At 42.7% G+C, this 17,872-nt stretch overlaps 1 protein-coding gene across 2 annotated transcripts in view; it reads left to right on the forward strand.

Moving 5' to 3' along the window:
• The window catches only part of HMGXB3 (HMG-box containing 3), a 44,947-nt gene that overhangs the window by 14,337 nt on the left and 12,738 nt on the right, over positions 1-17,872 (forward strand). The window contains exons 6-14 of one of the 2 annotated variants that reach the window (XM_047730609.1): positions 674-805; positions 5,123-5,269; positions 5,366-5,538; positions 7,394-7,569; positions 7,712-7,809; positions 10,272-10,370; positions 11,305-11,454; positions 14,598-14,899; positions 15,406-15,533. In XM_047730609.1, coding sequence (XP_047586565.1) covers positions 674-805; positions 5,123-5,269; positions 5,366-5,538; positions 7,394-7,569; positions 7,712-7,809; positions 10,272-10,370; positions 11,305-11,454; positions 14,598-14,899; positions 15,406-15,533 — 1,405 coding nt within the window. Of the gene's footprint in view, positions 1-673; positions 806-5,122; positions 5,539-7,393; positions 7,570-7,711; positions 7,810-10,271; positions 10,371-11,304; positions 11,455-14,597; positions 14,900-15,405; positions 15,534-17,872 lie in introns of both variants that reach the window. The other variant, XM_047730608.1, reaches the window with a different exon arrangement.

Here is a 17,872-nt window from a genome sequence, read left to right on the forward strand (position 1 = left end):
GAGAGAGAGAGGGAGAAGCAGGCTTCCCGCTGAGCAGAGAGCCCGATGTGGGGCTCGATCCCAGGACCCTGGGATCATGACCTGAGCCGAAGGCAGAGGCTTTAACCTACTGAGCCACCCAGGCGACCCGGTTCTCTGATTTTTAATAAGAATGAAGATGAAGCAAATTCTTCAAAGTATTTAGAACTGTAGGGTGCAGCCAGGTCCATGGAAGCAGTCTCGGTCCAAAAGTCAAAGACTTCAGAGTTCTAGGTCTAGGTGTGCCCTTCATTCACTGTACAATTTGAGGCAAAGCATTTAACCACATTGAACCACAGTAGTTACAGTACCTACTTCATAGAGTTGCTGAGAGCATTAAATGAGATGTTGGTAAAGTGTTTTAGCACTATGTGGTACTTGGCTTAATTAGTAGTAATTATCGCTATCTTTATATTTCTGATACCTATCTGTGTAACCTTGGGCAGCTATCCTTCATCATGTGAACCCAGTTTCTCCATTTTTAAAAAATGGATTAATCTTAGGACCTTTCCAATTCTGACCATTTAAGATACCATGAATTGGCTATCTTTCTACAAGCTGGCATCTTCCTGGCATTGTTGTGGTTACAATGGTCATCATGCTCCAAGAGGGGTTACACTGTGGTGTTGATTCTGACCCCCTCTTTTCCTTACAGACCACTACGTACACCCGCCGGGGCCATGGGACATGCACCAGCCCCGGTTGCTCCTTTACATATGTCACCAGGCACAAACCACCTAAGTGCCCCACCTGTGGTAACTTCCTAGGAGGGAAGTGGGTCCCAAAGGTAAGCTCCAGTGGTTATTGCTGCTTTGGAAGCCCTACAAAGTAGGCTTCCTGGTCCCCTTTAGAACAGAGGACTTAAAAAATAAGTACTTGTTCTTATTTTCTGACTATACAAATAAGTTTCATTGTGACTCTTTAAAAAAGAGAATAAAATGTTATCCATAATCTTATGCCATCCAAAGAAAAATCATTGTTAACATCTTGGTGTATTTTCTTTCAGTCTTTTTTCTGTGAATATACAAGTTCTGTAGCTCCCCCTCCTTTTTTTAAAGATTTTATTTATTTATTTGACAGAGATCACAAGTACGCTGAGAGGCAGGCAGAGAGAGGGGGAAGCAGGCTCCCGGCTGGGCAGAGAGCCCGATGCAGGGCTCGATCCCAGGACCCCCGGACCATGACCCGAGTCGAAGGCAGAGGCTTTAACACACTGAGTCACCCAGGCACCCCCCCGCTTTTTTTTAACTTAATATATCATGCCATTAAATACCCTTCAAGACCATTATCTTTAATTGCTTTATAACTTCCCATGAATGACTACACCATGTTGATTTATTCATTTCCTGTTACGGTTAAATTTTTAACGATCCACCCTCCACACTGACTGCTTAGTTACTTGGGTGCATAACTCACATCTGCTCACTTACTAGCTCAAAGTCCTTTCAGTATCCTGTAGTTCCTATTAAGTGTAGAGGTTTTTAACCTGATATTTAGGTCTTTCATAATTAACTTTCCAAATGTATACCTGTGTCTCTGTTTCTTTCTAAATAAATGACGCCTGATAGATAAATGAGCACTAGAGCTGTGCTGCTGTGAAGTTCAGTTCAGCATGTTTTTTTGGTACTTGTTTTATGCTTTGCACTGATATAAATCATACATACTTGCCACATTTTTTATATAAGACTATAAAGGTCAAAAGAATTAGAGTAGTCAAGGATGGGTTATAGAAGCATGGTCTTGAAGGATTAGTAGAATTTGGGTAGGTAGGAAAGGAAAGAGAGTGCTTTGTTTTTGTGAAAATCTTTAGGCTGGGTATGTTTTAAACACCTAATACTTTGTTAGGTGTTTAATTCAGCATGATCCAAACTTAGCTGTGTAGAGAAAACTGATGTAGTGGCATACCTATTGAGTTCCCTGGGGGCAGTTTCCATAGGGCATCTGAAAAATACTGGGATGGTGACTTTTGCCCTCTGGCTGAGTGTTGGGAGTTCAGAGCATCACAAATCCCAAGAGACAGAATAGGTTAATAATTAAGAACACACTTCTGGGGTGCTTGGCTGGCTCAGTTAGGAGAACATGAGATTCTTGATCTCCAGGTTGTGAGTTCAAGCTGCACATTGAGTGGAGATTACATACAGACATACACAAACATGGAAGAAGAAAGAGAAAAAGAAAGGAAACAGGTATTTGGTCTCTATACCAGGTTCCTGGCACTGAGTTCCTAAACCCCTAGAGATTTCCTGAGTGATAGAAGAGAGAGGAGCATCTTCGGGGTTGGGGGGGTGGTGGAGTACACTTCTGGCGTCAGCTCAGCTTTCCTCAGTTTAAACATTTGCCTCCTGGGGATTTTAGCTGTGAAACCTTGGGCAAGTCACTTTATGTCTGTTCTTACTGGTTTATCTTTCATTTGTTAGTGGAAGTTAACAGTAGTGCCTACCTCATTAGGGTTGGTGGAAGGATCAAATGAGATTATCCCTGAAAAGTGGATGGCACATTCCTAGTGTAGATTAAATCCTCAATCAGGGGTCACTGCTGCCACTCTTGGCAGCAGTGTAATTGTCTCTGTCATTGCCCTTCACGCTGTCACTTCAGGGGGCAGGAAGGATCCAGTGCTAGTGTATTTCAGGAGATTGTGTTGAGTTTCTTTTGCTCACCACCTTTTTTGTGCTGCTGTGCAGCCATTCGGTTTCCTCCCACCTTAATTATTCTCCCCAAAATGTACTTCCTAAGCTGCAGTAGAGAGATTGAATGAATAGGGTAGTCAGGATCCTTCTTGGCCCTTCTTCACAGATGCACAGCAGGTCTGTCAAATGACCTTATTTCTTGTGCTTTTGCATGGAAGAGTTCTAACTGCTCCTGTGGCCTTGTCTCCTTCTGTTCTGTTTTTACTTTGGCTTTCTTTTCTTTTCCATTTATGTCTGTTTTCCCCCTTTGATTGAAATAACTTTTGAGCCATGGTTCCTTTTCTGAGATGAAACTCATGATGGGAAACCAGTTTTTTTTCTTAGTTACTTGTCCCCCATCTTGACTTGCTAAGTCAGATTTTTCTTCTCCAAAGGTTTTTATAAGAATTACAATGTAAAGAGTAGATGCTGTGATTTCTTAGTCTCATAGGATCAGAATTGGTGAGCGTAAGAAGAAAAAGGGTAACATTTGAGCATCATTGCACTTGGAATTTTAGAGATAAAAGTGACTTTGGTTTTCAAGATAGTTCAAGTCTCTAGCTGAGGAAAAATAGATTCAAGAGAAGTGACTTGTTAAGTTCACGTAGCTAATTATGTCAGTGCTTTTCCACTAAATCACACTTCTCAGTCATTGCTATGCTGTTTAGCTGCAGAATCTTAGGATTTCTGGAGTTCTGATTTTTGAAGCAGCAAGTATAAATAGTTTCTAAAAGCTCTGAATGTGTTCATGACCGTCAGGAAATGACTCACCTTTTCTTGTATTGTTCCAGAGTTCATACTGGCTAAAATTAGCCCAAGAAAGTTTGGCACTGTTCCCAATGAATTGGATGGAACAAAAGATGGTATATATAAAGCTTTTTAGCCCAAGGCCTCACTCCTTTGGCTCTCTGATTGTGGTAATTGAGGTCTCTGAGCGGGCAACTGGTAGTGTTTACCTTCCATCTTAAAAGAAAGTGACATCTAAAAAGGGTAGGCTGAGTTAAGGAAATCTGAACTCGCTAGGTAGCTTTTTGCTCTGATTCCTTAAATTATTCAGTCTCCCTGCAGAGGATTTTTATCTGAAATAGCCCACTTAGTGGGCAGTGCTTTGCTCAAAGATTTCATTGCTGGGATTTAGTTAAACTTGTCTCCTGTTTTTCTGCTGACTTTTCAGTCTCCAGGAGTCAGTAGGCTCTATGCGGTTTACTTGGAATTTTTCTCTGTATTTACTTGTCCTTATGGATTATTACTGTGTGTGAGAATCTGGGAATGCTTTACTGGCAATTTCTTAAAGGTTATCCATATTGGTTCCAGAGGCAGTGTGGTGCCCTGCTGGCTTTGGAAATGTGAGGGGTTTTGGTAGTCAATGACTGGGTGAATACTGAAATTGAATAACATTAGCCACAGATGCTAATCTTCCACAATGTGCAGGATTCCCTGCACCATGAATTGGGCCACGCAGAAGGCTATGTACTGCTGTTGATGAACACTGAGAGCCTGGCTCTTATTTCATGGTGACAAAGTGAGGGTTCTAATGAAGTTTGTTGTAGGTGACATGAATAATTAGATGTGAAGCACAGCATAGATAGAACCCAGCTTTTATCCTCGTTGATAGGGTCTTTCGCCATTCACATGGAATTTAAAAACCTTTCTGAGACCTGTTCTGAAGACAACCACTGTTTTATAAAAAAAAGAAAATTGTGTACCTGTATGTATATAAATATAGGTGTCTGTATAAATAATAGTATGTTTCCACAGAAGTACTGACGGGATAAAAGCTATGGCACCAAGGAATTTTTTTAAAGTAGGTTGATCTGAAATAGCTGCTGATATTTTTAGTGAGTTTGATTATTTTCTAGTAAGTAATTAATATGTATGAGTTAATTTGACCAAGGGAGAAGTTTGTGGCATGTGTGTAGGTCAGCCTTAAGATTTATCTGACAGAATCTGGGACAAAAGAGTTTTCCCCAATAGAATTGGAAGCTTTGAGTCTCTCCGTGTGAGATTTGACCACATTGGGATTAACGGAATCTCGTAAAGGGATCACCAAAACAAACAATCTAGGACTTCTAGGCCCAGTATGGCAATACGTCAGCTTCTATCTAGACGTAGAGAAGCAGGCTTTAAAGGTCAGGCCTGAAATGCCAACATTTGTTTGCTGAAACTTGAAGCTATCAATAAGAGACTTGTCAGGAGAAGAACAGCTTTATCCTAAGTAAGGTGTTGTATAAGTGAAAGGAGCCAGAAGTCAGAAGACTTAGATTCAGGCCAATTTTGTACTTGAGCCCGAAAGTTAACCTGTTAGTCTCTCTGGGTCTCCATCTCCTTATGTGATACCCATCCATTTTTGTCGTGAGGATCACGAGAGAGTACTTGGGATGTGGTGTCTATCGTAAAATGCTGTATGCGTAAAGGTATTCTTATTTTTTTTTTCCTAGGAAAAGCCAGCCAAAGTCAAAGTGGAATTGGCTCCTGGTATCTCCTCCAAAGGCTCGGTGGTTAAAAGAAATCAGCAGCCTGTCAACACTGAGCAAAACTCCCCTAAGGAAAACGCCTCCAAACTGACTCTGGAGAACTCGGAAGCTGTAAGCCAGCTCCTAAGTGTAGTTCCTCCAAGAGAAGTGGGTGAGGAGAATGAGTGGGAGGAAGTGATCATCTCAGATGCCCATGTTTTGGTCAAGGAAGCTCCTCGGAATCGTATAGCAGCCGTGAAGACGCCGGTGGTCAAGAGTGGTGTGCAGCCTGAGGTCTCTCTGGGGACAATTGAGAATGACAGTCCTGGACCAGACATAACACCACCAGCTGAGAGGACTAGCACCTCCAGTCCTCTCCCAGCTCCTAAAAAGCCTACAGGGTAAATTAATGTGCTCATATATTGTAGGATTGTATTTAGAATAGCAGGTTGGGAAGTGCTCCTTGTTTTATCCTGTGTCCTTAGAGCATTCCTGAGAGGGATGAGAGCCCAATTAATGATTCCTATTTTAGAGATAAACCAAGGCCTAGAGCCACGGAATGATTTTGCCTTTCCTCTTATACTCTGCTGTCTGTGCATTGCTGTTGTGTTCCTGTACATCTCTTGTCATTTTCTCTGAAGCAGTTATTAGGGTCCTGCTGGTACAGGCTGAGGGCGGTGTTACAAACTAGTATCCAATCCTGGATACTAGATTTGGAAAGAAAACCCTTATTAAGCCATCTTCTAGAATGATTCCTGTCCTGGTGGTCAGAGGATTCTGTTCTGATTATGATCTGTCTCATTCTCCGTTTGACTTTTGGCATTGTCCCTTCATGCTCATTCTCGCCTCTGAAAAAATCTTGAGTTGGGTATTGAAAAAAAAATCTAAAATTTAATGGCTGGCCTGCACAGACCGAAAAGGATTATGTGTAAAGCATACACAGCCCAGTGCCTTGCTGATGGGAGGAAGCCCATAAATATGGGTGATTTTTCCTCTCCCTTACCTCCTTAAAGGCCTGACTGGATTTTTCATGTGGCCCCTTTCCAGACATTGTTGTTGTCTTAACCTGCCCTTATTTGTTTATATTGGTGGTTCTCAACAGGGAGCACTTTGGCCCCAGGGGACATTGAGACATTTGGGGTTGTGAAAACGGGGGGCAGAGGTGCTGCAGGCCTCTGGTGGGCAGAGGCCAGATGTGCGACTCAACATTCTACAGTGCACAGGACAGGCCCCCAACAAGGAGTAGCCAGCCCAAAATGTCAGCAGTGTCAAGGCTTAGAAAATGTGGTGTATAATATTCAATTTGATGTTTTATTGTTGAATAGGAAATATATTCACATGTTTCAAACTCGAGATATAAACTGAAACACATCTCTCTTCTAGCCTATCCTTCACTCATCCATTTCCATTTTCCATACACAGTATTCCCATCTTCCTGTGTTTCTAGACATAATTTTACACAATGTGTATATGTATAGATGTGTATGTGTATATATATATGTATTTTTTCCCTCCCTTTTTTACACAGATGGAAGCATAACTTAAATACTTGTGCATCTTGCCTGTTTATATATATATATATATTTTTAAAGATTTTATTTATTCACTTGACAGAGATCACAAGTAGGCAGAGAGGCAGGCAGAGAGAGAGGCAGAGAGAGAGAGAGGAGGAAGCAGGCTCTCTGCCAAGCAGAGAGCCCGATGCAGGGTTCGATCCCAGGACCCTGAGACCATGACCTGAGCCGAAGGCAGAGGCTTAACCCACTGAGCCACCCAGGCACCCCTTGCCTGTTTATATTTAACAGTATACTTTGGGATGGTTCTGTATCCTCAGAGAATGAAGCCATGCGGTTTAGACCTTTTGCTTTGGGCAAGTGAGTCACTTGGCAAATGTGTATTGAGGCCTTCTGTGATGTAGACTATGCTCAGCGCCAGAGCTACAAAGAAAATGTGACTTTGTTCTGCTGGGTCTCTTAGCTGCCCTCATGTGGGAGACTGAGCAACTTGAAATACTAATTAGAAGCAGATCAGATAGTATGACTACAGTAGCTGTCGATGTTCTGCATTGTAGGCACTCTTTTGTGCTTTTTTATCTTCATAATGACCCCATGAAATATCTCTCTAAAGCCTGACAGTTGATTATACTGTCCCTCTACTCAGATGCTATCTGGAGATTATATTTTGGTTTTCTTCACCCCTTTGTCTGGAATTTTTAGATTTGCTGCCTTGTTTGTTTGTTTGTTTGTTTTTTTCCAGAGTTGACCTGCTCACCCCTGGGGCTAGAGTCCCGGAGCTTAAAGGCAAAGCTCGGGGCAAGCCCTCATTACTAGCTGCAGCAAGACCCATGAGAGCAATTCTCCCAGCCCCATCTAACATGGGCCGAGGCAACAGCATGGGACTGCCTAGGGCCAGGCAGGCCTTTCCTCTAAGTGGTAAGGGGCTGGGACAAACCTGGGAGTGGGGAGCTGTCTTATGGGAAGGGGACAGGAGTGGGTGTTGTTGAGAATGGAGATGAGAGACTTAGGGAGACTCTGAATGCACTGAAGTCACCAGTTTGGCTCCTGATTGTCTCAGATAAAACCTCCTCTGTGAGGACTTGTGGCCTGAAGCCAAGCACACTGAAGCAGCTGGGCCAGCCGATCCAACAGCCATCTAACACCAGCGAGGTGAAGGTAAGACTCATTCTCCAGAGGTGGAGCTTTCCAGGAGGCCTGCTGCTCTGAGAACAGGACTTCTATTTAGTGTCTCAAAGCCATAAGCAAAAAGCCTGTTCTTATACTGGTAGACCTCTGGAATGAAGTTGAGCATGATGAGTTATTTATTTTTAGTGAAATTTCTTTTCTTGTTATAAAATGAATGCATGCTTTTAAACTTTTAATTTAGAAATAACTTTGAGGGGTGCCTGGGTGGCTCGGTTAGTTAAGCATCTGCCTTTGGGTCAGGTAATGATCCTGGGGTCTCGGGATCAAGTCCTTTATCTGGCTCCCTGCTTAGTGAGGAGCCTGTTTGTATCTCTGTCTGCCCTCCCCACCACTTGTACTCTTCTTCTATCTCTTAAATAAATCTTAAAAAAATAATTTTGAAACTTAGTGAACAAATTGATAGTACGAAGAGCACCCGTGTACTTTTTACCCATAGTCACTTACTGTTAATAGCCCCTTTTGCTTTGTCATTTGTGCTCCTGTGTGCTTCTAAAATACAGGTAATTTAAGGAGAAGTTACATGTCCTTTTGCTTCTTAATACTTCAGTGTGTATTTGCTAAGAATAAGGATATTCTGCTACTGACACGTTGATACAATATTTCAGTCTGTCATTTGCATTCCCATTTCATCGGTTTTACCCAATTATGTCCTTTATAGCATTTTTCCACTCCATTAGAGGATTCAGTCTAGGATTGGATAATTGCATTTAGTTGTCTTGTTTCTTCAGCCTCTTGAAAAAAATGAATGCATGACTGTTGTAGAAAGGTAAGGCAGAAAGAAAGTAAGTCCTTTGTAATCCTGCCACCCAGAGCTAACTACTATTGGCAGTCTGCGCCCATTCAGCCTTTGAGTCCTTTCCTGTGTTTGTGTTTTTTAATATGATTTTTTTTAAGCCAAAAACATGGCTCTTACTTCACATTGTGGTTTGTAGCCAGTATAATCTTTTAAACTTAATGATAGGGTTATTAGAGGCTTCCCAGATGCCAAAAATTCAGTGTATTCAAGCACATTTACTCTTAGGTGTTTTTTGTTTTGTTTTTTGCTTGTTTTAGTTCTTTTTCCATATGTGACTAGAATAGTTATGATCAGAATTCCCTAAATCAGCATTTTTTTTACTAGACATCTTTTTTTGGGTCATGCACATTTTTACATCACAGCCCAGTAAACTTATCTGTACCTGTATACTTAAGAAGTAGAGGGAAGCTATTTATGCCTTTATTATATGCAGTCACTTTGCTATTTTTCATTTTGCAAAATGCTGGTTTCAACTCATTTAATTAATTTCACGACCCCTCTGTAGTTGAAAACCCTGTTAGACCAAAATTGAAATAGGAAAATCAGGCTGGCTTATCCCTTACCGGGTGTTCTGCCGGGCAATTTCCCTTGCTCCAGATTTGTCCCCAAAAGAATATCAACTGACTTTTACTTTGAAGGCTGATGTGTTTGTCACCCGGATGTGGTGTCAGCACTGTGTGTGTGTGTGTGTGTGTGTGTGTGTGTGTGTGTGTGTGTGTGTGTGAGTGAGTGATTTCTGGGTATAGAAGGCTGATTATTTAGTCAGCTTCCATTGCTTTGTAGACTCCCAGCCCTGAGATTCCCTTTACTTGTGTAAACTCCCCAGTCATCCATGTAAGTAGTTTCCTTTTGACTGGCAACATTGGGTTATTTGTTAAAAGCCATAGTCCTTTTGCTAGTTTTAAGCCTGTCAAATTACATGAACTTTTATATTCTAAATATCAACTTAAATTCAGTATTATAGAATAATTACCTTTAGAATGGTATCTTCATCTTCTTCAGTTTTGTAAGTAATATCTACATTCTGTATAGAACATTGGAAATTTTTTTTAAGATTTTATTTATTTGAGAGAGTATGTGGAAGAGAGCACAAGTAGGGAGAAAAGCAGAGGGAGAGGGAAAAGCAGCAGGGAGCTTGATGTGGCGCTTGATCTCAGGACCCTGAGATCATGACCTGAGCCGAAGGCAGATGCTTGACCGACTAAGCCACCCAGGTGCCCCGAACATTGGAAAACTTCGTAAGTGGTGATAAATGGGGAAGCAGTCATGATTTTCCTCTCATCCTGTGACATTTTCATGAGTAATCTCTCAGACTTCTGTGCCAACATTTAACCACATATTTGCGTGTATAATAATCATGAGCTTTTCTCACTTGGTATTAGTTGTCCATCTGATTCACAGTATTTCTAATATGCAGTATTAGAAGTTGCACAGAAGAGTATGGCATCCATGGACTTGGAAGTGACACTCAGCCTTTGGTGGGCTGCTGATGCTGACTAGCATCCTAGAGGGCTTACATGGAGCATAGCTGTGTACATTCCCTTGGGAAACTATTTCCTCAAGCTGTTTCAGGACACAGGACCTCAGCAGTTTGAGGTTTTAGGAAAAACACCAAATCATTTGTTCTGATCCACAGCTACCAAATGGCCCGGCCAGTAGGACATCTCAGGTGAAAGTTGTAGAGGTCAAGCCTGATATGTTTCCTCCATACAAGTACAGCTGCACTGTAACGCTGGTAAGTGTAGCCAGTGGGTTGACATGGAGAGATGGTTCTGGTTTTCTGGCAGAGGGTGAGTAAAAGTCTGAGGGAGGTGGGGAGTGGTCGTTCAGAGTGGTAGTAGGGTCAGGGATAGATCATTGGTTCTGAAGAGGCCATCACTGATACAAATAATAGCTGCTGAGTGAATCAGCTGGGTTTCTCCCAGGTGATATCTTTTTTTTTTTTAAGATTTTATTTATTTATTTGACAGAGATCACAAGTAGGCAGAGAGAGAGAGAGAGAGAGCGAGCGAGCGAGAGAGGAGGAATCAGGCTCCCTGCTGAGCAGAGAGCCCAATGTGGGGCTTGATCCCAGGACCCTGAGATCATGACCTGAGCCGAAGGCAGAGGCCCCAACCCACTGAGCCACCTAGGTGCCTGTCCCAGGTGATATCTTTAAGGGTACAGGCCAGCTGAGTCCCGGATATTTCTTGGAGAGTAATTGGAGATGAAAATCTAGTCCAGCTCTAGCATTCAGCAGTCTTTGGACCTTTTAACCTCAGATGTGTTTTCCATACATATGCTTGAGAAAGCTGTATTTTTCTTCTTAAAATACCAGTTACATTCAGTAGTGGTATCTCAGAACATTTGAGAAGTGCTCTGGTAAAGCAGCTTTGTTTCAGTTGGCATATCCTACCAAGGTTTTCCCTCCCCACCCATCTTTTGTTTTTAACACTGCTTGTATTATCCCAGTAAGCAAATATGTGACTCTGGGGGTCTTATTTCAAGGCTCTTGGAAGTTATTCTACATGTACTTTTGCAGTTGTCACTCTCATCTCTGATTGACTATTCTACATGTACTTTTGCAGTTGTCACTCTCATCTCTGATTGACTGATAGCTGGTCATCCTGGTGTTTGACTCTGCCCGAGTGTAACTTTTGTAGAACTGAATATTGGTCTTACTTTTTTAGGATTTGGGCCTGGCTACTTCAAGAGGCAGGGGAAAGTGCAAGAATCCCTCTTGTAACTACGTCTACACCAACAGGCATAAACCGCGGATTTGTCCCAGCTGTGGTTTTAACCTTGCCAAAGACCGAACTGAGAAAACCACCAAGGCTCTCGTGAGTTCCTTCCCTAAACACATACCATCGCCTTGTGTGAGCTCTGTTAGTGTGCCTGTTTTAGTAGAAATAAAATGATTTTTTAGCACATGATAGTAGTTAGAACACCAGAACTGTAACCAGTTGTTAAGTTCTGAATCGAGCTGCCTTTTCTCTGGGCTTCCTTGACTTCATTGTTAGGTCGAGAAGGCTGGGTAGGTACCTTAATCTCCGAGAACCATCTAGCCCAGTGGACCAAGAGGTCATTCGCCAAGATGAATGGGAACAGAGGCTTTAAAGAGAATTTGGAAGGAGCGGGATGGAAGGGTTACATTCTTTTAGATCTGAGACCTGGTGGAAGACCTGTAAATATTGTCTTGGTAAGTAGAGAATGCCAGCCCTAGACTTCATAGATGAGATCACTGCTTCTTAGGTTCCTTGCAGAGCTTTTGGCTCAATACAAAGCTTTACTTCTAGTAGTCTTGGCAAATCTCTCTGAAGTTGGACCAAGCTGTTTGGATAGTAAAACACATTCCACTTGGCTCCTTAGGGCTTGTTTTTTATTTATCAGAACCAGGAAAAATGGGTATCTTTAGAGGTCTTTTGAATTTCTTTAAGTGAGCAGAAAGACCTAGCACCTGAGGCAGGAGATGAGGGTCAGAAGACAGATCTTCTTGGGGATGCCTGGGTGGCTCAGTCAGTTAAGCCGTTGCCTTCGGCTCAGGTCATTATCCCAGGGTCCTGGGATCGAGTTCTGCATCAGGCTCCTTGCTTGGCGGGGAGCCTGCTTCTCTCTCTGCTTCTGCCTGCCACTCTGCCTGCGTGTGCGCGCACTCACTCTCTCTCTCTCTGACAAATCTTAAAAAAAAAAGACAGATCTTCTTGATCTGCTTTGGGGGAACAGAGGATGGCATCCAGAATAGGTCAGGATATCCAACATGGAGCCTGGCCACTCCAGATCTAAGCTGACTTTGGGAGGTGGGCAGGATTTGGATAGAAGGGGAAGGCATTCCATACTCAAGGATAAGCAGTGGCAAAAGTGAGGAAGGAGCTAGAGAGGGTGTTCCAATCACCTGAAAGAGAAGGATATGTAGGGAGGAGTATAGAAAATAAGGCACAAAAGGCACATTGGGGCCATATTGTGGAAGATCTTTAAAGCTAAACCAGGCAGTTTGTTTTTTAGGCCGTAGGGTCACATTGAGGCCCGTGCTTTAATGTGCTGCTCTTCACTTAGGGTTGATGACATTCTGTCTTGATTTCCTCTTAGCTCCCAGTGACACCACAGTCTCTTTTAGGGCAGGTCTATGTTCTGTATCAGTAGAGGCTCAAACATTCCTTTCTCCTATTTGATTGTAGTTGTTGATGTGGTTTGCAGTATGCAAATGGATGTTGCTCCCTAGATTTAAGATAATGAGCTGACCTAATTTTCCAGGAATGGTCTAGGGACTTGGAGCCAATTGATTTCAAATCCTGCTCTTTGAAATTTATATTCTTCTCTCTTTGGCTAATAGCTGCCTACCCACGGGACACTTACTTTCTGACATTCTGTCACCTTTCAACTTCCTGAATTTTAGAGAAATATACTAAACTGAAACACTAGTCAGAGACCCAGGGATCTTTGTGTGTAGTGCTCTTTGGGGGCCCCCTGGTGGCCATATGTTTCCTGTGCAGCTTGTCCTTGGTGGGTATAATTAAGACTATAACAATTTCTGGACAGGAATGGTCTTCATTCCCTTCCATCTTTCATCTGTTGCTCAGAACAAAAGGATATAGTATTCCTGCCAGCTCTTCCAGTCCATGGTTCAACATAGTCATGACCGGGAACACACTATCTCCTAAGGCAACTCCTAGTGTCAGTCAGCTCTCTGCAGCCATTCATTCATTCTTTCAGCAAGCATACATTGAATACCTACTATAGGTCAGGTCTTTGGAGATACAAAGATAAATAGGACATGGTCCCTTCCTTGAGGAGCTCACAGTCTAGTGTGGGAGAAAGGTAGCCAAACTTACAAATAATTAGACAGGAGTTGCTGCATGTGTGCAGTTACTCAAAAGTTCCTTCTTGTTATTTAGCATGTTATGTCTGCAAAACAACATGTAAAATATGAATTAGCATTTTTGTGTGCCCTTATGCTGGTATTGAGAATCTGTAAATAAGCAAGGACTTGTAAAAGATGGGGGAATAATCTCACCAACTGGGAGTTAGTGAATTCTGCAGTAAAGAACGGACTCTGGGGGCATGGGGGAGAGATTGATTCCTGCTGCGTTTGTACAAAGGATTAGGGAGGAACCTCCACTGAAAAGGAACTGTTTTGTTTTGTTTTGTTTTTTTAAGATTTTATTTATTTGTCAGAGAGAGAGAGCGTGCAAGCAGGCAGAGTGGCAGGCAGAGGCAGAGAGAGAAGCAGGCTCCCAGCTGAGCAAGGAGCCCGATGTGGGACTTGACCCCAGGACCCTGGAATCATGACCTGAGCCGAAGGCAGAGGCTTTAAACCACTGAGCCACCCAGGCATCCCAGGACTTGTTTTTAATGAGCGTTTCAGAACCTTGTTTCTGAAAGCCTCTGACTGGTGTCTAATATAGTTCCCTTGTACACAGACGATAAAAGCGTTAAAGAGAAATATTTGAAGCGGTACGGATGGTTGTTTACATATCAAAACAACTGTTCATAGAGCTTTCATTGCATCTCCAGTATTGTTCTAAGGGCTTTACTTGGAATATTTTATTGACTCTGTTCAACAATTCTGGAATATCGCTAGTGTTTCATCCTTCATTTCATAGGTAAGGAAACTGGGCTCAGGAAGATAAGTAAATTGCTTTGGTTCACACATCTATAGGTGTTTCATGGCAAGTCCAGAATTGAGACCTGGGTGTGTTATTCTCCAAACCCCATCCCTGGTGAATGGAAGCTGACTCTTGCAACTATTACCAAGCAGTGTGTATCATCCTCTCATTTAACTGAGAGAGAACCTGACACCAGAGAGAGGAAGCAGCTGCCTTGAGTCACACAGCGAGTTACTAATTGAGCTGGTTCAAAGCCAAGGTTTCCCCTCTCCACCATGGCTGGGCCCATGCCTCTGTCACTTGCAGTCTCTCCCATGTTTTAGCCTGAGGCTTGTGGTACCCTGGGTGCTGGCTGATCCTTCAGTCCGCTCTCTTCCCAGGAGGTCAGCTCACCTCTCCCAGATGTGCTGAGTGCCACAGAGCCGCTGAGCCTGGCCCAGAGGGAGATCCAGCGCCAGTCCACGCTACAGCTGCTGCGCAAAGTCCTGCAGATTCCTGAGAACGAGTCAGAGCTGGCCGAGGTCTTCGCCCTGATTCACGAGCTCAACAGCTCTCGACTCATTCTGTCCAACGTGAGTGAAGAGACAGTCACCATCGAGCAAACCTCTTGGTCGAATTATTATGAGTCTCCGTCCACGCAGTGCCTACTCTGTAGCAGCCCATTATTCAAAGGGGGACAAAAGTAAGCACCCCTTTCAGATTTGCCCTGTCCCCAGCTGCCCTGTCTTCCTTGGCCCGTATTGCCCCTTTCTTCAGACTATAAAGTTACAGTCTTTAAGGTGTTATTCTCTGCTTCTCTTAGGTTTCCTTTGCTTTTGAATTGCTAAAGTAAAATAATTAGTAATCGCATATTATTTCTATTGAAAAATGTCTGAAAGTATTGCCACCAAGTTAGGATTCTATTTACATCTGGACTGGCCAGCATAATGCTTGGATTTGGAAGTTCAAGGGGATTGGTTAAATTGGGTAATAAATTCAGAGTTACATTAACTTTAGGGGTGATTCCACAGACCTCATTCCAACAGAATGGGACCACCCTCCTAGAAAACCCTGGGACACAAGCCCCAGCACCTTCATCTGCCTATTTCATTAGTCTTGAGAATTTTGCCATTGATCACTGAGCCTCAGAACTGCATTAAGTCGATTTCCCTTCTTTTTTTTTTTCTGTTGGTGATGTTTTGGTACTAGCTCCCTGGCTGGGCCCCAGGAGTGCTGGCTGCTGACAGCCAGCCGGCTGCAGGTGGTGACTGCGCAGGTGAAGATGTGTCTGAATCCTCATTGTCTGGCCCTGCACAGTTTCATGGACATCTATACAGGTGGGTGTCATTCTTTCTTCCCGCAGACAGCCCCAAGGCAGGCTTCGGAGCAGCTTCTGTGGGTCAGACCTCTGTGCCTTTGAGCGTTGGACCTTCTCTCAGATGGGGCTTCTGAGAAAGAGGCAGTTTTCCTCCTGGATATCTCAGCCCCAGAAGACGATGTTCTCTCTCAAGTGTTGGGACTCTTGAAACAAAGTTCATTCGTAAAGAATAGATCCTATTTGTGGAAAAAATGGAACATGCTGACAAGTATAAAGAAGAAACTAAAATCAGTAGCAATCGTGCTGCCATGAGACAGACACTTCACGTTACGCTCTTGAATCTTTCAGGTGTGGTATTCATCTGCACAGAATATAAGGAAGTAGGAGGGTGAGGGGTATATAGTTTTTCTTTCAACAAAAGTGGGATTGTGCTGGGTGTTATTTTAGAGTATTTGATTTGTTTTTTGTTTTTTTTTTAAGATTTTATTTATTCATTTGAGGGAGAGAGAGACCGAGCACAAGCAGGGGAAGAGTCAGAGGGAGAGGGAGAAACAGACTTCCGCCGAGCTAGGAGCCTGACATGGGGCTCGATCCCAGGCCCTGGGGAACATGACCTGAGCCAAAGGCAGACACTAAACCATCTGAGACACCCGGGTGCCCCTGGAATATTCTTTTTTAAGTTTAGTAGTGTCTCATGGGCATCTTCCCGTGCCAACAAACGGAGAAACACGTGACCATTTTTAAGGGGTGTGTGGGACTCCGTTTTAGAATCTCTTTATAATTAACTCACGGTGTACAAGCCTTCATTATTTCCTTTGGGCGAGTACTACACATGGAATTGCTGCGTGTTCACCCATTCCCCCTGTACATTCATCAGCGTCAGACACCACAGAGCATTCACCATGTGCCAACAGTGTTAGAATTTGGATCTTGAATTTCACATGTAGAATTGAGTGCTGAAGATTAAGGAGTGTTTGTTATTCTCTTTATCTTTAGAACCTTATGGTGCCTTGTTTTGAATTTATGCTCTTAATGTCTTGTGTTGCCCATTTGAATCTCGTATTTTTTGCTCTAGCCAGCAGTTAATGAGAATGCTATATCCCTGTAGTCTGTCTGGGCCAGTAGTACCTAGGATTTTATTTTATATATATATATATATATATATATATATACACACATATATATATGTATATATATATATATTTTTAATTTTAGTTTTACTTTTAAATTTACATACAGCAAAATTTACCTTGTTGTTTGACATTTACATGAGTTCTGAAAATGCACCAAGATGTGTGACTGCCACCACAGCCAATAGAATAGTTCCATTGACCACACCCTTTCTCCTGTAGTGTGCCTTGTACTCAAACCCACCCCACACCTCTAGCAACCATCTGATAATGTTCTTCATTTCTCTTTACTCCATCTTTCCAGAATGTCGCTTACCACAGTATGTAGCATTTTAAAAGTTTTTTTAAAATTACAAATTTTTAAAAAATTTAAGTAGAGTTGAGGGCTGCCTGGGTGGCTCAGTGGGTTAAAAGCCTCTGCCTTCGGCTCGGGTCATGATCTCGGGGTCCCGGGATTGAGTCCCACATCGGGCTCTCTGCTGGGCAGGGAGCTTGCTTCCTCCTCTCTCTCTCTCTCTCTACTTGTGATCTCTCTCTGTCAAATGGATAAAATCTTAAAAAAAAAAAAAATTTAAGTAGAGTTGATACACAGTATATGCAGCATTTTAAGTGAGTCTGGCTTCTTTCATTAAACGTCATGCCTTTGAAAGTCATCCATGTTGACAACTGGGTGGCTCAGTCAGTTGAGCATCCAGTTCTTGGTTTCAGCTCGGGTCTTGATGTCGAGGTCCTGGGATGAAGCCTGGCATCAGGCTCTTTGTTCATTGTGGAGTCTGCTTGGCATTCTGCCTCTCTCCCTGCACCTCCTCCCACTCGCATGCTCTCTCTCTCAAAAAAAAAAAAAAAAAAATCCATATTGTTGCATGTATCAGTAGTTTGTTCCTTCTTCACGTTGAGTAATTTTCCATTGTGTGGAGTACCACAGTTTACATGTCTGTTCACTTGTTGAAGGATTTATGTGTTGTTACCAGATTTTGACATTTAGGAATAGAGCTGTTGTGAACATTCACATAAAGGCTTTTGTGTGAACACAAACTTTCATTTCTCTTGGGTGAATACCTAGGAGTCAAATTGTTGGGCTATATGCTAAGTATACATTTAATTTTTTTAAAGTTGTCAAACTGTTTATCTGAATGTTTGTCCCATTCCATTGTTACTTCCAGCAGGGAGTGAGAGTTTTGATTTGCTCCATTTGTGAGCATTTGGTACTATTTTTTTGGTTCTTGTT

Source organism: Lutra lutra, chromosome 5, assembly GCF_902655055.1.
Source record: "Lutra lutra chromosome 5, mLutLut1.2, whole genome shotgun sequence".
Lineage (NCBI taxonomy): Eukaryota > Metazoa > Chordata > Mammalia > Carnivora > Mustelidae > Lutra > Lutra lutra.